Here is a 22,233-nt window from a genome sequence, read left to right on the forward strand (position 1 = left end):
GTTTTTTTTCGCCTCCCGAGAAACGAACCGCGATTTTTACATCAGAGGCATGTTGCACCACTGATACATGTGACATGCAAGGCTGCCAGAGTGTGTCAATTTACATAAATTTGCTCCAGCAGAACTGATTAATCGAATCTGTGTTGGTGTGCTGGATTTCCAGCACATCAGAGCAGGCTCCTCGCACGTGTGTAAGTGCCCATTCTACCAGGCTACAGTGCATCTTGCACAGCATGAACCTTTGGGCATAAATACACATAGGCGACTGGTGCCTTCTGAGTTGGGGGGGGGCACTTGCCCCCCCCCCCCCAGTGGTCAGTTAGCAACCAAAGTGGGGAATGCTGGCTATATGGGGGTGCATGTGCACCCCCTACACGCGCCACTGTTTATACACATACTTTTCTGTCCCGCAACCTGCTGGAGATCCACTGCTTCAGAGTCTGCTCTACACGAGCTGAAGCAAACTGCGCTGCTCCATGTGCAGTTGTACAAGCAGTGAAATGTGCGTCAGCACTGCGCTTTTGAACTAAAGCACTTCCAATGTGTTTAGTGCACCACTGCCCTTTTCTCAGCGCTGATGCTCATTTTGCCACTTATACAACTGCAAGCGTTGCAGTGCTGGGCACTTTTCAAAGTGCCCAGTGCTGCGGTGCTTGTTTGTGTAAAATGCCCTTTGTGATTTGGGGAATAAAGGCAGACGAAGTTCGTTGGGTAAACGTGATATCTTTTATTAGACTAATGAATACATATGTATTTATTAGACCAACTAACGAATAATAAAAAATACATTTTAATAATAAATATTTTCCCCTCCGTTAATTCGGCAACAAAGCCACGCAGGAGCTCCCTCCCCGGCTGGCTGCCCGCACTGCAATCCCCCTCGCTCCAAGCAGGACAGCGGCCCCTCGTGGCAGTGAGATCAGCGCCTACGCCTGACAAGTTGCTCAGAACCGCTGGGAAGAACGGAGAGAGCGCGCATGTGCCAGCGCTGGGAGGCGGGGAAGGGCGTACGCTCCGTGCGGCTTGACGTCGCTACGCACGCACGCACGTACGTACGTGTGGCGCTCAGGCCCGGTTGGAGCGCGGAGGCCGCTGTTCGGGTGGCTATCATGTCGGGGGCGGCGGGCGCGGCAGGCTCGGCCCGCAAGCGGCTGATGAAGGAGGAGGACATGACCAAGGTGGAGTTCGAGACCAGCGAGGAGGTGGACGTCACGCCGACCTTCGACACCATGGGGCTGCGCGAGGACCTGCTGCGTGGCATCTACGCCTACGGTGCGCGGCTGGGGCCAAGCTGGGGAGGGGGAGCAGAAGGCAGCGCATGCGGCCGGGCCTTGTGCGCACGCGCGGAGCTCCCCGGGCCCGCGCGCGCCCGCTTCCTGCCCTGCCAGGGCGGCCCTGGCGATGTTTGGCAACCCTTGATCCTCCCGGAGTATGGTGTATGCATGGGAGGTCGCCCAGACCTTCCATGTATGTGCTTCGGCAGGAGATTTGAGCTGCTTAGACCTTGCATCCCCCCACCCTCCTTTAGGGTACTGAGACAGAATCCAAAGGCCAGACTGGGTCCAGGCACTTGGTGTCTCTGTGACTATTTGTATAAGCGTTTGGGATTTGAACCCAGGTCTCCCATGTGGGAGACAAGGAGTCTACAGCTGAACCACAGGGGACTCCAAGGGGAGGTGTAGGAAGACCTCAAACAACTGGTGTCATATTTGGTCTTCTTTCTAGGGAGCCCAATGGGGGGGAGCTATCCAAGAAAAAGAGAGAAAAACATGGACACAGTTTGCCAAGAGACAATGCAAGTTGCAATTCTAGGGTTTCTCTGGACAATAGCAGCTAAATGATTGCAGTGCCAGGGTCCTGTGCACTTTTTTGTCGCTTTAAACTAGGCTAATATTGCTGCAGGTTGTTACATCTGCAGAAGTCAGCTGTGCTGAAGTGGGGCAGGTTGAACACAGTGTACAAGTATCCAGGCACCTTTGTACTGACCTAGCCAAACTGGCTGAAAACCATCAAGTTAATGGAACAGTCCCTACGTCAGTGCTTCCCAAACTTTTCCTCAGCATGACCCTACTTATGACCTCATTTCCTCAGCATGGCCCCTCACTCTCAACCCAGATCCATGTTTATCGCGACCCCATTTGCTGATGTTGCGACCCCATTTAGGGTGACCAACTACAGTTTGGGAACTGCTGCCCTATATGCTTCTGAAAATCCACTTACACTTGGATTCATACTTCAGTTTTGGAATTATTTGCAGCGCTACTTCTGTGCACCTGTGAGCTGGCATTTAAAAAGGTGTCTCGTTTCAAATGTTGCAGGTTTTGAGAAACCATCGGCAATCCAACAGAGAGCAATCAAACAGATCATTAAAGGAAGAGATGTGATTGCACAGTAAGTGAAATTATGTGATTGAAGGAAGAAAATGATATAACATGTTTGTCTTTATAAAGTGGGAGAATGATGTACCCATGATGATCCAGGATGTATGCAGGCGGCAAGTTCTGATGAGAAGTGTCTTGTATTCAAAAGCTTGTTTAAATGTATTCCAACCATGCAGTTGGTCCGATAAGATACCACCTACACAAAATCCTTGCCTCTCACATATCTTTATAAAGGTGCTCCACACAGGAAAGCATCAGTTGCTTATTTTTTTAATAGCAGTATTAAAGTATAACCAAGGAATAACATAACAGTTATAAATATGGTTTTTAGAACTCAGAGTTGCCTATTTTAACATTGTAGTTCAGTGGTCTCCAGCCTTTTTAAGGTGAAGATCACCCTTTGAAGTAAAGGGCAATCCAGGATCTACTATGCCCCACTCCCACCACCCTCCCACCCAGCAGGTCAATCTGTAGGGGGAAGGGGGGCAGAGGGAGGCAGATTGAGGTCTCCGTGGTGACGGAGGGAGTGGGGCGGGTGAGTGGGGCCTCAGCTGGGCTGGGGAAGGCGTGGAGCATGGGTGCTCTGTCCAAGCATATTGAATGCACTATTATATGGCACAATAGTTAAATTGTGCCATATTATATTATGGCATATTATATTATATGGCACTGTTATATGGCACAACAGTTAAATGCACTGTAAGTGTGAGAACTCATCCACATGTTAACTCCTGAAACTTGTTATAAATGCAAGCATTGGGGAAAGTAAGTGCAGTTGCATCCATAATATTAAATCCTTATTTGGTAAGCTCCCCAACCTGTTTTCAACTGTAGCTGACAAGCAGCTGAGATGGGCTTTGCGGTTGATCTTTTTTGTCAGCCAGGCATATTTGGTGGCTTTAAGTTGAACTACACAAGGAGAAAAAACTTGTTCTTCTCTCTTTTTGATAATGAGATATTCATGGAGAAGTAGGGCTGGACAGGACCTCCAGAGGTCATCTAGTCCAACTCCCTGCCTGAGGCGGGATTATATCTATCCAGACTATCCCATAGATCAATGGATTGAACCCTCAACAGCTTTTTAAAATATGCCTGTTTTTGTCTTTAGGCTTTAGGAGTTTATTGGCCCTGGGAGACTGACAGGCCTGTCCACATTTGGAGGGTTCTCTAAAAATCTTCCACTTTGCCTACTTGCTTCATATTCAGTGTAATTCACTGCAGGGAAACCTTATGGTACATTTTTGCACTGTGTCATGTAAGTGCGTGGTTTAATCAGCGTGTTAAAACTACCAGTGAAACTTTATTATTCCATGTACAACAATCTTAAAACCTGCTGTGAAATGCATCGATGAAACTTTGGGCTCAGTACCACCAAAGGTATATGTACCAGAGTTTGGGAATTTGTTTAAGAGCATTTTCTAGAAGGATTTTGCTAGCTTCAAACTGTTTTTATTTTGAAAATTGTGCAACCCCATCAGCTAAAACTGTAATGTGCAATATTGAAAATGCATATTGTCAGTTCATTGCCAAGTTAAATATAGAAGGACTGCTCAAGAAATTAACCTTTCTTTTGGGGAATGAGTTAAAATTGGCTATATGTATTACCAAGAAACTGAGCACTTAAAAACATATGTAGTATTTTTTTCCAGGTCACAGTCTGGAACAGGAAAAACGGCAACATTTTGTATCTCGGTTCTGCAGTGTCTGGATATTCAGGTACTTTTTATTATTCAAGGCACTCTACAACTTGTAACTCAGGTACATATAATTTTTTTAATAAGCCACTGCTTTTATGGTTGACTGTTACAAATTGGTGAATAAAGCTTTACATTTAAATCTTTTAACGGGCATTGAAATTTAGCAGAAAACTGGATTTTGCAGATTTCATCCAAGATTGTGACTAAGAACTCCACTTTTGCAGGGATTTTAACTTTTCTGCTCTGCTTGACTGTATTCCTCTTTTAATACGAGGAGTCGTTGGAAGACAGAACTGGCTGGTTCCTGTTCATCTTTCTCGTGTGTGTAGTCCCATGAATTCGTTGGGTCTGGTTCTGTGAGTTGGGTGAGAATTTTGGGCCAAGGGGAAAAATACTTAGGATAAAATTCCATTGTTGTTAAGTTGGTTTTTATTGGCTTTTGCACCCCTTCCCCTTCAAAGAATGTCCATGTATTTTCAAAATAGAAATATTTCACAACAGATTAAATCAGTTTTTCAAAATTCACCTCTGGCAGCATCACCCTGTCTTCACAAACAAGCCATAAGTCATAGCGTGGTGTCACAGGCAGAGTGTATGGTAATGCATGTTTAATAGTCCCATTGATGCTGGTGGACTTGCTGATGTTTAGTTGCTGATGCCTTACTGATTTTTGGCATCAGAGCCTTAATGGATAGGTGGTGTTAAATAATCATGATTTTATAGAAACTAATACTGTCTTACAACGAGTCTTTGTTTCTGCTTCTTCCTCTGTTACCTCCCTTTGTGCAGTAACAATTTAGAAAAATAATTTATGCTTTCAGAATGGTAAAGTTCTAAAGGAAGTTTTTGTCTTTGTAATGTTCTTCCAGTGCAATAAATGTTAATATGTAGTCTTACTGAATGCTTGTGAAAGTTAAGATTTCTGCCCTTCATCCTGAAAACAAGTAACGTTTGAACTGAAAAGTCTTTTAATAAACTTTGTCAGTCACATCAGACAAAAAAGAACAACCAATTCAAAGGGCACATAGTGCATTACAAAAAGTAGGCCAAAACATGGTGGTGTAGCTGGCAAGGAGAAAATGAGCTGACTGAGTTAAAGATGCAGATGGATGATCTGTTGTTGAAAGTGGCTTAAACAAGGAAATATTTCAATACAGGTGGGATTGAATAGGATGGATGAGCCATTGCAAACAGCTCTTAGCCTGTAATGTATGTGGTAGATCGTTCTTGAAATCTGACGCAATGGTCTGTGCTGCTTTTGGGGCATGTCTGATGTGTTTGTCTTTACCAGGTTCGGGAAACCCAGGCATTGATTCTTGCACCAACAAGGGAGCTGGCTGTACAAATACAGAAGGTAAGAGTTTTTGAAAAACTAGTGTCTGTAATCATTTGTGAGGGCTTGCCTACCAAGATAATACTTTACCTGCAGGTAACTAGAATTTCAGGTTATGCTGGCAAATTTCCTCGGTTGGGATAACTAGTACCAGTTTCCCACATGAAATAAGTGGTATTCGCAAAAGGGCTCTCATTGTCTCTGCAATAGCGTGTGTATTGATTGGGGCTGATTCCCGCCCCCTCCCCCCACCATGTTTCTAACTGGTATTGCTGTGCTGATAACACACGTAAGTGTAGACCAAGTTAAAGTGCCAAGTATTTCCAAAAAAAAAAAAAGTTATGTGGCTAGTAGTATCACTGTCTATTTTCAGTGATTTTTTTTTTTTTTTCTCCTCCATAGAGGAGGAAGGGGTGCTACATGTTTGTTAAAAAGTACCATAGATATTTTGTAGTACGGACCAGCTATGCAAAATACAGCTGTGCAATGGTGCTGTTGGTTTACTGCTGTCTTGCTAGAATTAATCCCAGTTAGCTCAAGGCTACCTGTTCTGTTTTCTGTAGAATGTTCACAATTCTAGTGTTAATTCTGAGGAAGATTCAGGCATAATGTATTGCCACTGTTGATACTGGCCCTCCTCTTGCGATTCAGTTGTGTGCCAGGTTTTTTAGCAAAATTATGGAGCTGATTTGGTGATCTGCCCTGCCCGTTCAGGGTGTTCTTCTGGTAGAACAATCCAGACTCTGACAATGGATAGTATTGAAACCCTTGCCTTGCTGCTCTAGCTTTTTTTTTTTTTTTTATATAGTGGCATTTTTGGAATAGGATATCGTGGGCTTCTCATTTACTCTGAACCTCAAAATGTTCTGCTGTTCAAACCTTGGAATTGAGAAACTCATAATTCACTAGAAATATTACAGTTGGGGAAAGGTTTCCTCTTTGCAGAATGCACTACTTGTTCAAAATCAGCTGCAAAACTCGTGATACCTGAGCTGGAAGCCCCGATTACTAGTTTGAGTTTTTAGGGAGTTAAATTCAGTGTGGTGATAGTGTTTCCTTCTACCTGGGGCTCTGAAACTCCTTCACTTGCAGGGCAGAGTTGTTCTTGATGCTGTTTTTTTTTACACACACAACTACTCCAGTGATTCCTACGTGTTCTTGCTTCTCCAAAGAAAGCATAGGAGCGTCACAGGTTGGAGGAGACTGCACAAAGGTTTGCGGTGGAAAAAAATGTGGATTTCCTAAATCTAGGGCAAAAGAGCTGTACAGATGGTCAGGACAGTCTTTGCAACTAAAGTTTACATGGAGTCACTGTAAACTGCTTAAGTGCTGTTTGTCTGATACAGGGTCTTCTTGCTCTGGGTGACTACATGAATGTCCAGTGTCATGCCTGTATCGGAGGGACAAACGTTGGCGAAGACATCCGAAAACTGGATTACGGGCAGCATGTCGTTGCTGGGACCCCAGGCCGTGTGTTTGGTAAGGAGATCAGTGGAAGTTTATACCAGATCTTTCTTCATACCAGAGATGTATTAAAATTGTTCAATATGAGTTTTGTACTTCAGCTTGTTCAGCCCATGGAAACATGAAATGGCCATTTAAAGGGACATCATAAATATGAAAGTACCTGGTCTGTAACTCGTTACCATCTGGGAATAATAATTCATGAAAAACAGGAGAGAGGTTTTATGTTTGTTTTTCTTTTGGGTATGACAAATTTTACTTCTCTTGTTGCTGTGTATAGATCTGCTCAGGGGAAAGAATATCTTTTACTTAGGAGGATGTTGCTGTGGCAGTGCCTGAGATGCAGTATGGAGCCCAAGGGAAGAGACTGGAAAAGAAGCAGCATGACTGTTTCTGGCTGACCAGCCTTTGTAGCATGGTTTCGGAATATGATTTGCAGCAACTTGGTCCCACTGTAAACTTGGCTGACGGTGCCCATTTTTGGCCAGCTCAGCATGCAGTCCTAACTTTATTTTCCTGACAGTTGTAATTTTTTGCTGCCAACTTGGCAACACTGGAAACTGCTCCGCCGTTAGGGCAGGAGTGGGGAGAAGCACTATGTGCTTCTTACTAGTACTGTGGTACAAGTAAAGGCTCTCCCTTGATACAGTGGGAAGGCCCATAGTCACCACTCACCCTCATACATAATCCAGAGGTGACATCCTGGATCCCTTCTGGTGCATGAGATGAGTCCTAAAGGATGTGCACACATTGTGTCCAGCTACAGTTGCTTGGTTAGCTGCCATGCTACAGTTAGGCTGTGATTTGCTTCCTCTTTGAGGAGTGGCTTACATGACAAAACTAGTGGTGTCCTGAGACCCAGAATATTGAATTCTCAGAAATGAAAACTTTAACTGTGGGCATGAGGTTCTGTGCCTCTGGTGGCTGGTTTTAATGCACGGTGCAATCTCGCAGATATGATCCGTCGCCGAAGTTTGAGGACGCGGGCCATCAAAATGTTGGTTTTGGATGAAGCGGATGAGATGCTCAATAAAGGTAAGTATGAATGTGCTGTGTGCTCTCCCCAGCCTTGCTGCCCCCAGTCTCCAACATGCAGACAGCCAGCAATTCAGCTCTTAAAAGCACATCTTGCTTCATGGAATATAAGCCCTTATAAAAAACACCAGACCTGTAACTGAGCCTTTAGCAAAGCCTTCCTCACTGGAATGTCTGTGTCTCACCAAATCTAGTAGGTTGGCAGAGTGGGGGCTGGAACGAAGTTGTTTGGGTGAGTTGTGAGTGCAGTACCATCTAATCTTCAGCATAGCCTTAGTCCTGAATTCCCAGTGAACCCTTGTAGGCACAGTGGTTTCAAAGGAGTTGAAGGTACTAACAGGGCTCTGCTGTGTGGTTTGCTTTGGCAGGCTTCAAGGAGCAGATTTATGATGTGTACCGATACCTGCCTCCAGCTACACAGGTGGTTCTTATCAGTGCTACCTTGCCCCATGAGATCCTGGAGATGACCAATAAGTTCATGACGGACCCTATTCGTATCCTAGTTAAACGGTGAGTGACGTTGCCAGCAGAAGAGCAGATCTGGGTTCTGCTCGTCTGATACAGGGTCTTCTTGCTTCTTTCACTAGGTTCCCACTGATCTCACAAATAGGGTTTCTTCTGGAACTGAAGGCTCTTGAATGTGAGCCTTTTTGAAGTATTTCTTTTTTGGATGAATAAAGGAAGGCCCCTCCCTACCACAAACCTCTTCCCTCCATAGCTCTTGTAGCTTTATTCTGTCCTGCTTCCTCCTTACTTTGTGTAGCCTTGGGATTCTCTCTACTGTCCTCCCACACAGTCCCTCTTTCACTCCTGCCCTGCCTTCTCTTGCTCTTCCTTGGAAGTACTTGGGAAGCCAAGTCTTGTTTTTTGCTGCGAGCCTACTGGAGAGCCCTTGGATTTCTTGCATCTTAAACATCAGAGACCTTTTGATTTCCCAATATGTGTATGTGCAAGTGTTCCACAGGTAGCAGCCAAGCCAGAATTGTGAGCAGTCTGACTTTGGGTCCCTTTCATCTGCAAAGGTGTTTCTGGTGATGTGGGTATTGCACTAGTTCCCAGAATTTCCCTTTTGAGAATTGCTAATTAAAAACAGTAGGAATAGAAAACATCACCTTGTGGGTCCCATATGCGTTGTTAATAAGACACAAGCTCAGATCTTTGTTTCACTGGTCCCTTTTAAGTTCCTACTCGAAGCAGCCCCCTGCTGGGACTTTTCTGAACCATGGCCTTCATGCAGGCCTGAAACCTCATACGTGTTACTCATGCAGTCACAACCTTCAGCCTCCTCTCCTTGCATGTGTTGCAGCTTCCCACTCTTTTCTTAAATCTTGATCCTGTGAGATTCCTTTTAGTACGAGGGCCCCTTACTTCTGTGGAGTCCATCTTGGGTGCAGAGACCTCTTCCTGGGTTACAGTTTGCAAACCTGCAGCCTCTGAACTTCTGAGCAGGGTCTCCATCCTTTCAACGTTGCAGAGTGCCAGACCAAGGCACCTTAGGCAGCCCTAGGGCCCTGCATTCCTGAAACACTAAGAGATTATTATGCACAAGATGGTGTGAGTGCTTACAAACTATCCAGAAGGTTTAAATGTATTGTTCTGATTTCTGTCTTTTTTGTCAAACTCAAAAACTGTCATCTTTTCTCTTGGCAGTGATGAACTGACTCTAGAAGGAATCAAGCAGTTTTTTGTCGCTGTGGAGAGGGAAGAATGGAAGTTTGACACGCTATGTGATCTGTATGATACGCTTACCATCACACAAGCTGTCATCTTTTGTAATACCAAGAGGAAGGTATGGTGAGAACATGTAGGGCATGTTGTGCTTAGCTGTACAGTAGTGGCTATGCTATTTCTCCTGTGCATTGTGGGTAGACAAGTTGTTAATCATGGGAATTGCTGATCTCAGCAAGTCCTCTAGTTTTAAAATGCAGCCACTGTGCTTGGCAGTTAGTTTTTAATACAACAAGCCTTGCAAAGCTGATATCAGGGGAAATTCCACTTCAGCATGAGGGATCTAGTTTTTAATTGCTGCAGTGGAAATTCTCCCTAGCTCTGCTCTCCATCTCATCATGCCCTCTGGCCCTTAATCACTCTGACTGCCTGTCCATTCTGACCATCCCTGCAACAGCCCACAGTGCAACTGAGCTGCTCAGCTTGCCTTGTAACTGAAGGACTTGGCTGTGCTCTTGACCTGTGATTGTCTAAAGGCATACAGACCCCATCAAAAGAGCTCTGTTTGTCCCTGAATGGAGGGTGGTTTAGCTGGTTCATGGAATTGAAATGGAAATGGAGCTGTGTGCCTGTTTGAGATATGCCTGAATTTGGTTTCCTCTTGTATTGGGCTAGTGTTGACCCCAGATGTGTCTTAGGGATCAAGGAAAGTTTGAGAAGTCTGTCCCATCAATATCGAGCTCTTTGTAAAATATATTTTAAATAACTTTTAATAGGAAGTTTTATATTAAATTATAAATAGTAGTGTGTTATCGCTCATACACTAAGTGGGCATAGCAAGAATATGATTGAGTGCATACAAGGATCATAAACCTAAATAAAAAAGTATATCTAAAGCAGAAATTGAGCTTAATAGAAATACAGTTTAAAGTTGTTGGACAAAAAGCCTCTTACCTAAATTTGAAAGAAGTACTGATGCTAGTTAATCTGTTGTTGGATAATTGAGCAAGAACAGGAGTTCAAGGCTGAAGAGCAAAGGTTGAGATGGACCTGGCTTTTTAAACCCAATTATCTTGCTAGATATAAAAAGCTTGCTAAATAAAGATAATCTTAAATAAGGCTAGCATATGTACAGATAAGATTGATAGGTAATCCAATAATTAATATGCAGATATTCTTTCTAATATGGCACTTGGATGTATCTTATTTGTTACACAGGAAATGTGCCTATTTCCATAACTGGTATAAAACTGCCTCTGTAGTAAGACTTGATCTAATTGGCCCAAAACTACAAAGCTAGCTCTAGGTGACCCAAAGCTGGCCTATCTAGTTTAGCCACCTTTTTGCCTACGTTCTGAAGTCTTCTCACTTACAGGGTTTTTCATTGGCTACCATTAGCTGTCCTGCATCTTCCCTTGGGCTGAGAAGCAAAGCGAACATAGTTTAACTTATGCTATTAATAAAGATCATTTATGCTAATTATAAAATGCACATTAGTTTGGCCTTACAACCACCAGGGCTTTGTGGATCTTACCTGTATCTGCAGCATAGACACCTTAGAGGAGCTCTGCTCTGTACTGCAGGGAGTTATGGTCTTTGGCTTCTGGGCTAGTTGTGAGGTTTTTGTAGTGTTATGGGGGATTTGCAGTTCCTGTGGTAGTTTTTCATTGAAGCTTACATTGGGGCCACTGCTGGATGACAAAGATAAAGGGCTTGGAAAGCAAGTCATATGAGAAGAGGCTGAAGGAGCTAGGCATGTTCAGCTTGTGGAGAAGGTGCTTAAGTGGGGACATGATGGCAGTCTTGAAATACTTGAAGGGCTGCCATAAAGAAGAGGGAGAACACCTTTTCTCTCTTGTTACAGAGAACAGGACACAGATCAATGGCTTGAAGTTGCAGCAGAGTAGATTTAGACTGAATATCAGACAACTTCACTGTTACAACAGTGAAGCAGTGAAATAGACTGCTTAGGGAAGTTATGGACTCTGGATGTGTTCAGGAAGAGGTTGGACAGCCACTGGTCAGGGATGATGCAAGCATAGGTATACATGTGTGCTACTGTGGGTATTTCCCATGCTTCTGGGCTTTGCTGGTTGTGGCATGAGGCTGGGAGGGAATCCTCACTACTCCACTCCCATTCTCCTATATGTCTGGATTTTTTTTTTTTAAAGCCTTCTTTCTCTGAGGCATTGGGTATTGGCTGCGGCCAGGGCTGGGGATTTTGACTAGGGTGTGTCTGTGCTCCTGCTGGGATTTAAAGCCTGAGGTTCCTGGACAGAGAGTCTTGCTGCTCCACTCAGAGTCAGACCAATTGCCATATTTGAGGTCAGGAAAATATGTTATGGACTGTGGGGGTACTGCCTTCCTCTGCAGCTGAGGGCATGACCCTGTACCCTGGAGCTTTTGAATGTATATTAACGACCTTTTACAGAAGCAGAACATTGGCTGCCTTGGTCCCTCTGTTTTACCTGTGGCAGGTTGGGGTGTGTTAGGGTTAATGGTAGTTTTACATAGAAGTTAGATTATGGATTTGAATAAGATGGTTTAGATAGGGATGATCCTGCCTTAGAGGGTTGGACTCAGTGACCTATGAAGGACCCTTCCAGCCCTACTTCTCTATGATTTCTATAATCTGCTTGATGTTCTTCAGACTGACTACTGCTCTCTCCCCCACCAAAGTTATCTTAAGAAGCAGACAGTGAAATGTCATAGCCAGCCCCTCTGACATGTCTTTATCTCTGTGAGATTCTCTGATAAAATTTTGTTAAGCATGTCCAACAGATCTGTATGCCAGGAATGGCATAATAGCATTTATGTACAACTGATGTGGGTTATCCTGCTGTGTGCACAGGTGGACTGGCTAACGGAGAAGATGAGAGAAGCAAATTTCACAGTCTCATCCATGCATGGAGACATGCCACAGAAAGAGAGAGAATCTATTATGAAGGAGTTCAGATCTGGTGCCAGGCAAGTGAAGTGGGATTGGCCATGCCAGCATTTCTCCTGGGTCTTGCAGAAGGGTGGTGTATTTATGCTTTCTCTTTCTACCTCTGAAAGCCCCTTTCTTAATTTCACCCTCATATGTGGTGCATCTAGAACAAGCTGCAACATTACACTGACAGACTTGAGAATTCTGAGATCCTTAAGATTCATAAGTATTAGGAGTCTAACAGCAGGATCAGTGCCCAGTCTGGGGCACACAACAGCCCAGTACAGGTGCTGCCTGTATCTCATTGCATGGCATCCTCCAGTGGAACACAGTTGCAATAACTTCTTTTTTCTTTGCAGCCGAGTTCTTATATCTACAGACGTTTGGGCCCGGGGCCTGGATGTTCCTCAGGTGTCCTTGATCATTAACTACGACTTGCCTAATAACAGAGAACTCTATATACACAGGTAAGGGGATGGTTCCCACTGTTACATTTTGATCCACTTGCAACTAGCCGGCCAGCTCATTCTGGGTCTGTCTCTTCCACAGAATCGGCAGATCAGGTCGGTATGGCCGCAAAGGCGTGGCCATCAACTTTGTGAAGAATGATGACATTCGTATCCTGCGTGACATTGAGCAGTACTACTCCACCCAGATAGATGAAATGCCCATGAATGGTAAGTGCACTGCATGCTCAGATAGGCCCTCATTCCTGCTCACATAGTCACTGTGGTGATTGCCTCAAAACCTGGTGGTATGGTACCATGCCACAGGCTTCAACAGGAGCAGAAAGATGTGTGTAGAATAGCTGTGTCTTCCCACCCTGCCAAAATCTGGTTAGCATGAACCCTGTTCATCTCCATGAAGAGGTAGATGCAGCACTATATGCACGCTTCATTATTGTTGTGGTGTTGTGTGCTACATATTCACCACAGACTCAATTTATGTTCTCTTCCCTCATTTCCAGTTGCTGATCTCATTTAAAAAACAAAACCAACAGAAGACCAGCAGAATTGAAGACCTGCATTTTTATCCTGTTTGTTACTTTCCATATAGTAACTTTTCACTTAGTCATTTTTGTTTAAGTGATGTTTTCATTGCCATTTTTATTTTTTTGGTTTAATCTGCAAATTGGGATCTGTGTATAGTGTTTGCTTTCATTCAGCCTGCTTTCTTTTTAAATAAAAAAAAAATCTTTTGCCATAAACTCTATATCTGATTCCTTTAATTCTAAGATGACACCTGGTAATAAATTAATTCTGAGGCTTTTTACCAGTAGATGCACTGATCCATTGATTTCAAGTATAGCCATGGGCTAAGTACCGATAGGTGCAGTCTATTCAAACCACAGGTTTGTCTAAACTGCATAGATTGAGCCAATACTGAATATCACAGACATTTACTTTTCAGCTGGAAAAAGTAGGCAGAGGCCTTCAGTGGCCTAGACTAAAAGGCAGAGGGTACAAAAACATGTCTCCCAGCCTGCAGGCCAGCCAGGCCATTCCTGATGATCTGGCTGGCACAATCACTAACATGTAGGGGTGGAGGTTAAAGCCCCCTCCACCCTGGTCTCATCCCCCCAAGCTGGGTTCTTTCCAGTTGCCACCGGTGCCAGGCTCTAGCAGGATGTGCCAGGCTATCCCATTGACTTGCACAAGGTGGCAAGGATGGGAGTGTTCCATATAGGGCAGGATCAGGCCCTACCACCTGGCCCAAGCCCCAGGGCTGCCCAGCATATCCTGTAGAGCCCAGAACCAGTGACAGCTGGTAGGATGCAGCAGGGACCCTGGAGCTGGGACTGGGGTCCTTCCCTGTCCTCCTCCCCAGCACCTGACAGGCAGAGCTGGAAGGGCTCACGGATGGCTCTGTCTAAGCCAGTCTGGTAGGGCTCACCAGGGAAATCACCCTGCCACGGCCTCTGCCTATGACAGATGCCAGAGCAGGGGAGGAAGGGCTAGGACAAGGGTCCGTTTCCCCCCATGTTGGCTGTACCTGGCACCTGACGGGTGGGGTGCAGGGGTACTGAAAGCCCCAAGCTGGGCTGGGTTCCACTGTGGGGAAACCTTCAGAGTGCAGTCCCCCCACAGCAGACCACTGCAGTGGATCAGGATCAGGACATTGGGTGTGTTTTGTTTTTTGTGTCGTTCCCAACCCCCCCCAGCACTGGGGTCTGGTCCCCAGGGAAAGCCTTGGCTCTTCTGCCACCCACATTCCTGGGCTGCTTTCTGAGAGGCTTGGCAGGGAGCAGTGAAGTGGTCTCGTCCCGAGGGAAGCCCTGCCTGTGTTCCCCCCCTACCCCAGGGTCCAAATTATGGGGTATGCGGCAGGACAGTAGGGGGCGCTCCTGCACTAAGTTACCCACCTCACTGCATCCGAACAAAAACCATGCTTCAAGTGTCTCCCTTGGGGTGCCTACATCTGGCTGACCCCCTTCCAGGAGCCCACTTGCAAGCCTGGAGTAACCATGGCCACCACCCGGGGTCTGGTCTTTGTTAGGGGTCTGTGCCCCCGGGGTACACGGACCCTGTAGACCTTGAGAGTGCTTAACCCACCATGGGCTTTTGGGGTGCTTCTATTAGCTTAAAGCATTCACAAGCAGCCTCCAATACAGGAGGACAGTAAAAAGCCATGCCCACCTTAGCTAGCCAACCCAAGGGAGCTATAACAACTGTCTGACCCCTCTCCCCACAGGAAACCACAGCGATCTCACTGCATGCAGGTATCCTTTTATTGTTCAGGGAGAGAGAATGGGGGACATATAGAGCAAAGAGATTTTAGAGCAAAATGCCTTGAGCTAAACAGAAGGGGTTTAAAGATGCTTTGAATATGGAACTAAAATACATATCCCTAATATGCTAGCTAACTTTCAGGTAAGTTATTCACTTATACATCCAGAGCCTGATTGAGCTCACTCTGGAGGCCTCAGCTTGGTTCTGTGTTTCCCAAAATGTCTGGCCCCCGCAAAATGGGGTGGTCCCTTATTCAACTTGTTCTTTTTTTCACATTTGTAAATGCCACAAGGAAGTAGGTAAAGGCAAGGAGAGAAAGATGAACAACAGAAGCAGATGACAGCTCTTGTGGCCATAACTGGTTGATGGGAGCAGACCGGCTGCATTCATGCTGCTGCACTCAATGTGCTGGACTGGAAAAGAATCAGCATTTCCCTGTCTCTCCCTGCACAGCACTGGACATTTCTTATGGGGCCTCAGACCTGGTCCTCTTTTCTTTTTTAACTTTAGGGAGATGCTCTTGATCAAATGAAAAAACAACATTATTGGATCTCTCTCTCCTCCTTTTCATTCTGATTTTGGTTTTTAATGACTTTTTTTTTTTCCTGGTTTTCATTTTGCTCGGTCACTTTGAAAGGTTCTGGTCAAGCTGAGCTGGGTTCAGCCGTTATTTTGGGGGTTTTTTTTGATTTTTCTCGGCCCACTGCTTTTGTTCTCTGGACTTGTGGTTCAGGAAAGAGCTTTTGTGAGAACTCTGTGGGCATCCTCTGCAGCCACACTGAGAAACTTGTTCAGCATGTAGTATGTGCTTCCAAACAAAATCCCTCCAGGTACCAGAGAACCAGCACCTGGGATGAAATGCAAAACCTCTACAACTACCATGACTGAAAGACATGCATAACTTTTCAGCAGACTCATTACATATTCTTTGTTTATGGAGCTGGCTGTTGGAACCATTTTTATCTCTGACTTGAGCTCTTCAACAGGCTTGCCAACCTGCTGAGCGGGACTGCAGAGGACGTCGTCATCCAAGCCAAAAACCTGGCAGTAACGTTTCATGTTTACCACCAGCCTGGTTATATCAACAGCAAAAGAGAGACCTGGGAGAGGAACAGCTGAAATGGCCCCTGACACCAGGGCCTCTTTCCATATTTGCCTCTCCAGTTCAGTCCTCTTCTTTTCCAGGATCTGTGCTGAAATGTTAGGCAGGGCAAGAATGAAGATTTGTCTCTTGTGTTCATCCATCTCTTTTTCGAGTATCTTCAGAAGCAGCTGGAAATCATACTTGGCTGGTTTCCAGCTGGAGACCAGGAAAACCCATGGAGAAGGCCCACTGGCCTTTTTCAGGTTCTTGTTACAGTTGTTGCGGATCTCCTTCAGGGATCCCCTCTTTGTTGTAGGTTCTGGGTCTGCGCTTCTCAGCTGCATCCAAGTCAGCATCCACTTTGGAGCACACATAATAAAACTTCTTCCCCAGCTTCTGAATTTCCTTGGTGAGTTGGGTGTGGTGGGCACTGAACTGGCTGGCAGTGATGATGATGTCGTATTTTTGGAAACTCATCTGCTTTAGGTATTGTCTGGTTTGAACCTGGGAGTTCCAATACCCGGAAGGTCCCATATGGTTACATTTGGGAGGGTGGGGTGTGAATAAGGCTCTGGGTCCATTGTTGTTTCCACTACCCCGGTCTCAGCAGCACCTGCATCTTCATCCCCCAGTCCCCAGATGGCATTGACAAAGGTTGATTTTCCAGAGCCTGCCTCCCCAGTGCTGGCGATGTGAAGTGGGATCTCTGTCTCCAGCTCCTGCAATTTCTTTGCTATAGCTTTGAGGTTTCCTCCTTCAAAGATAGCTTTCATTTCTTCTATTTCAGCCTGGGAGAACTTCATGAATACTTTGTCATCTTCAGTAGTCACGGCAGTCCGCGTGAATAGCTGTATCGGCCTGTGCTAGATGTCTTACAAAAGGAAAAAAAATATATGACTTCCTCATACTTCAGGGCAACCATTCATGTGGCAGACTGTGATTTCTTTGGGGGATTTAATAATATAATCTGCAGGCAAATGTGGTTTCAATTAAGTTTAAGAAAGATTGGATGTCCTGCCTGTAAACCTGATTTCCCCATGTCCTTAACTAACAAGGCATTAAGTCATTACAAAATCTTCGGTTTTGGGCTCTTAATGGCTTTGCTAAAATAACTAAAGTAAAACTAACATGTTCCAAACCCTTCAGCCACCAGTTAAATACTAGTTTTCTTAACAGCAATAAATACCAAAAAATGTCCAGTCTGAGAGAGCTCAGTTCATCTTGCTTTAGTGTGCTGGGAAGCTCTGACGACACTTGAGACCCCCTGGCTGCCTAACTGGGTCTAGTCCACAGGCCCCACCCCCTGAAATGTTCTTTTTATTACCATACAGAGTGTGAAAGCTGGCTCAGAAAAAGGGTTTGTGCACAGGCAGTGCTCACTAGGAAAGCATAGGGATTTGCACTTAATAGACAACGCCCTAACCAAGCTGGTAAACTACAAAATGAGCTGCAGTAACTGCTGCTTTAAAAACTACCCACTGGGTGCATCTACATAAAATGCTAACTGCACAGTAGCCTAATAACCCTGCTCAGTAGCATACAGGGCAACACTTATTTTAATGTACTACCATGTAGCTTTATTAAGCTACTGTGCAGGAAGTGTCAGTAAAAACCTGTACACCTATGCTCCTGTGCAGTAGCTCAATTACTGCACATTGATTTAGTACCTAGTTATCCAAGTACTAAACTTAATGTGCAGTACCTACAGCACATTAATGAGCACGTAGACACATTCACTGAGAGCAATACAATGGGTTGTATATTAAACACATTTAACTATCAGGTGAGTTTTTGACATTGTAACAACTCTGTCCAGCCCAAGGAATAAACTGATCAGTCAGGGGAAAGTAATGTTTCTAGGAAGGAGGTGAGAGCAAACTTGGGGGAAAAAAGAGGAAGGCAGGAACACCTGGCCACAGTCTTTGTGGGGAAAAGAATTAGCAAGAGGAGATGCTGTGGATTGCGGGGGCTGTGGTGGGACTGAGACAAGCTGCTCTGGAGAGCTGGGGACAGTGGGTGCACTGTGGGAGGATGGTGGCGCTCTGCAGAGCTGGACAAGAGGAAATTTTGTAGGGGCTGGAGGGGCTCCAGGGAGCTGTTTCTGTAGGCATGGAGGAAAGTGTACTCTAAATATCTGGGGCATGGGGTGTCCTGGAGCATAAGCAGTACTGAGGGGAGGTGGAGGGAGACGGTCAGGATCCCTTGGCTTTCGTTTAGGTGGTGTGTGGGCGAAGGGGAGGAAGTCCTCTTGAGAGCTGTGGTATGCCACCTCTGAGGGTACCAGTGTGCCTGGGGCATGAACGACTGGTGCCTCTCAAGACTGCGTGGGGGGCGGGGGGGGAGGCACAATTTGTGGGCAGCAGCAGCAATGGCAGGGTAAATGGCAATTACCTGCAGAAGCCAATGGCAACCAATCTTTGGGCGGGGAGGGTATGTGCCCCGCCCCCCGTGCCCCTTCTACAAGTGGCCTATGCCTGGGGGAGCAGGGCATGGGGTATGTGGCAGAGTATAAATAGGTGGTCTCGATATAAGGGGTGCCAGAAGTCAGGAGCACTGGGGAGGGAGAACGAAGACAGGTTTAGGGAACCGGGTATCTGGAAGCTGCATGCAGAGGTTGGGCAGAGACCCCTGGTGGTCCAAAGGAAGTTCTGGGTGCTGATGAGAGAGCTTTCTTAACAGTTGGGAGCAGTGTGTGAGCAGAAAAAGAGATGCTGGCCTGGAGATTTGAGATGGGAGGGTGTGATGGGCGTTTGTCCTTTGCAAGAGGATGGACAATTCAGGGAGCAGGAGGTGTGGGAGTTGGGGGAACTGGAACAGTGTGGGTAGGGGAAAACCCCATGGCCAGCAGAGTTTGGGGGTGTCTGCTCAAGCATAAACTGTTTCCAATCCAGCCTGTGCAGCCCCAGCTACGTAGTTGCCACTTCTCCAAGCTGCCCTGCCAAAATCTCCTGTTGCCTGATGCTGCCAAAGCCTCCTGCCACAAAAGCTCCCTGAATTCATGGGCTGGGTGTAGAGAATGACAGATAGACATTTGGTCTGTGTAACTTTAACTCATTTGCCTTGCATCTTTGGTTTAGGACTCAGTTTTCAATTAGATTTTTACATGCTCTATTTTTTCCCAGTGCCTGTTCCTCATCTGATGAAGAGATCACTCCTAAGTTTATTGAATCCGTCATATTTACACTGAATAAAAAGTTTTTGTTGTCATTCTAAATATATAAATATTGTTTTCTTATTGTTCCCTGGCTTATGTACATATATTTACTATTCATTCCCCATCCTGATTTTGATTTTCTTATTGCTAAAATTTTAGTGCAAGCAAGCAGGGGCAGGGGATTTTTGCATTTGAAGCATTTTAGAAACTCCTCATGCAGCCATGTTGGTCTCTTGCCATTCTTCTTGTGCTTCCATTGTGTCAGGATGATTTCTTGTTGGGCTTCTGATACTGTGCCCCTTAGAAGCTCCCAGCCTTCCTGGGTACCTTTATCCTTTAATCTATCCTCCCATAACACCATGTCTATTAGCTCTTTGAATCAGATGAAATCTACCTTTTTTGAAATCTAGCATCCTAACTTTGCTGACCTCATGCTTTACCTGTCTCGGAATCTGGAATTCTGTTGTATCCCAGTTGCTTCCTTCCAAATTACTCATCACCTACACGTCCTCCACCAGCTCATTCCTGTTGATCAGGAGAAGATTCAAGATTGATGATTCCCTAGTTGTAACCTCCACTTTCGGAAAAAGAAAGTTGTCTTCCACAAAAGTTAGGAATGGACCTGACATTTTGTTTGGCTGCATTGTTCTTCCAGATGTCCAGAAAATTGAAGTCTCCCATCAGTACCATCCCACAGCTTTTGGATGGATTTGTCACCTGCTTGAAGAATGCCTTATCCACCTCCTCTTCCTGATTAGGTGGCCTAGAATCCCACCATTATATCAGTGCTGCATCTTTAACATTTCATCTTCACCCAAATACTTTCTGCTTTTCTGTCATCTTCTTCCTGAACCAGGGAACAAATGTATGTGTTTTTGATACACAATGTAACACAACCACCTGTTCTCCCAACCCTGTTCCTCTGAAACAGAGTGTAACCCTTGATGTTCACATTCCAGCCATAAGAGCTGTCCCACCAGGTCTCAGAGATGCTAATCAGATCATAGTTCTTTTCACAGGCTGCAGCTTCCAGCTCATCTTGTTTATTCCCCATACAGGCAGTCCTCGACTTGCAACGTTTTGAGTTAGAAAGTTTTGCACTTACAATGTTTATAAACTGACACCTTGTTTCAACTTTCTGACGTCAGTTTCAACTTTACAACGCTTGAGCTGATGTGATGCCATGACAGCAAACAAGTTCCCTGCATCGCTTATCTCCCTGCAGAACATCTGTCTGCACTTCCTTAGACACTTTCTTTAAGCCAAGACTCCACAAAAGCTTACAGCCAAGACTCCTGAGAAGACACCAGCCAAGAATCCGTCAAAAAGTCCAACCGAGAGCCTTTCAAAAAGTCCAGCAAAGTCACCTCAAAGAAGTCATAGCTCAGCTCCTGGCACAGATCTTTGAGAACTCCTGGTGCTCTGGTGAAGTGCCCGATGATTGGAAGAAGGCCAGTGTCATGCCAATCTTCAAAAAAGGGAGGGAAGTGGATCTGGCAAACTACAGGCCCATCAGCCTGACCTCTATCCCGGGGAAGGTCTTGGAAAAGATTATCACAGAGGCCATCCTATACAGGCTAGGTGACAGCAATATCCTGAGGGATAGCCAGCATGGGTTTGTTGCGGGTAGGTCTTGCTTGACCAATCTCATTTCTTTTTACGAGCAGGTGACTTATCACCTGGACAGTGGGGAAGAGATTGATGTCATATATCTTGACTTTAAAAATGCCTTTGATCTGGTATCCCATGATCACCTCTTGGCAAAACTGGCTAACTGTGGCCTCAAGCTCACCATGATCCACTGGCTGGGGAATTGACTCTGTGGTCGGACCCAGATGGTGGTGGTTGACGGAAGTCAATTGTCATGGTGCCCTGTGACCAGTGGGGTCCCTCAGGGCTCTGTTCCACAGCCTTTACTTTTTAACATCTTCATCAATGATGTGGACATTGGTGTCACAAGTGGGCTGGCTAAGTTCACCAATGACACCAAACTCTGGGGTAAAGCATCCACACCTGAGGACACAAGGGTGATCCAGGAAGATCTTGACAGGCTCAGGAAATGGGCGGACAAGAACCTGATGGTGTTTGACACTGAAAAATGCAAGGTTCTCCACCTCAGGAGGAAAAACCTGCAGCATCCTTATAGGCTCGGCACTGCTATGCTAGCTAGCACTACAGATGAAGGGGACTCAGGGGTCATCATTGACCACAAGATGAACATGAGCCTGCAATGCGATGCTGCGGCTAATAAAGCGACCAAAATGCTGGCTTGCATCCATAGATGCTTCTCGAGCAAATCCTGGGATGTCATTCTCCCCTTGTACTCGGCCTTGGTGAGGCCGCAGCTGGAGTACTGCGTCCAGTTTTGGGCTCCACAATTCAAAAAGGATGTGGAGAAGCTTGAGAGAGTCCAGAGGAGAGCCACGTGCATGATCAGAGGTCATGAAAACAGATCTTACGATGACAGGCTGAGAGCCATGGGACTCTTTAGCCTGGAAAAGCGCAGGCTTAGGGGTGAACTGGTGGCCACCTATGAATTTATTAGGGGTGTTCACCAGGATCTGGGGGAACATCTGTTCACCAGAGTGCCCCAAGGGATGACAAGATTAAATGGTCACAAACTCCTCCATGACCATTTCAGTCTGGACATAAGGAAGAACTTCTTTACTGTCCGAGCCCCCAAGGTTTGGAATAGACTGCCACCAGAGGTGGTTCAAGCACCCACTTTGAACACCTTTGAGACACTTTTGGATGTTTAT

The 22,233-nt window shown here is 45.6% G+C and overlaps 2 protein-coding genes across 2 annotated transcripts; one reads left to right on the forward strand and one right to left on the reverse strand.

The window, feature by feature from the left end:
* The first annotated feature begins 1,049 nt into the window (after window positions 1–1,049).
* On the forward strand, window positions 1,050–13,710 carry EIF4A3 (eukaryotic translation initiation factor 4A3). The gene is made up of 12 exons (XM_019549032.1): window positions 1,050–1,272; window positions 2,319–2,391; window positions 4,031–4,097; window positions 5,370–5,432; window positions 6,758–6,890; window positions 7,830–7,910; window positions 8,279–8,420; window positions 9,561–9,699; window positions 12,430–12,545; window positions 12,867–12,974; window positions 13,057–13,184; window positions 13,475–13,710. Exons 1-12 carry the CDS (start codon window positions 1,110–1,112, stop codon window positions 13,489–13,491), a joined length of 1,230 nt encoding a protein of 409 aa, XP_019404577.1. The 5' UTR covers window positions 1,050–1,109; the 3' UTR covers window positions 13,492–13,710.
* A 2,205-nt stretch (window positions 13,711–15,915) lies between these two features.
* On the reverse strand, window positions 15,916–17,130 carry LOC109319157 (interferon-inducible GTPase 5-like). Its single transcript, XM_019548660.1, is given in 3 exon segments — window positions 15,916–16,616; window positions 16,618–16,811; window positions 16,814–17,130. Coding segments are annotated over 3 exon segments (1,155 nt in total). The 5' UTR covers window positions 17,124–17,130; the 3' UTR covers window positions 15,916–15,965.
* Between the last annotated feature and the right edge of the window lie 5,103 nt (window positions 17,131–22,233).

Source organism: Crocodylus porosus, unplaced genomic scaffold (genome assembly GCF_001723895.1).
Source record: "Crocodylus porosus isolate Cpor-Errol unplaced genomic scaffold, CroPor_comp1, whole genome shotgun sequence".
Classification (NCBI taxonomy): domain Eukaryota; kingdom Metazoa; phylum Chordata; order Crocodylia; family Crocodylidae; genus Crocodylus; species Crocodylus porosus.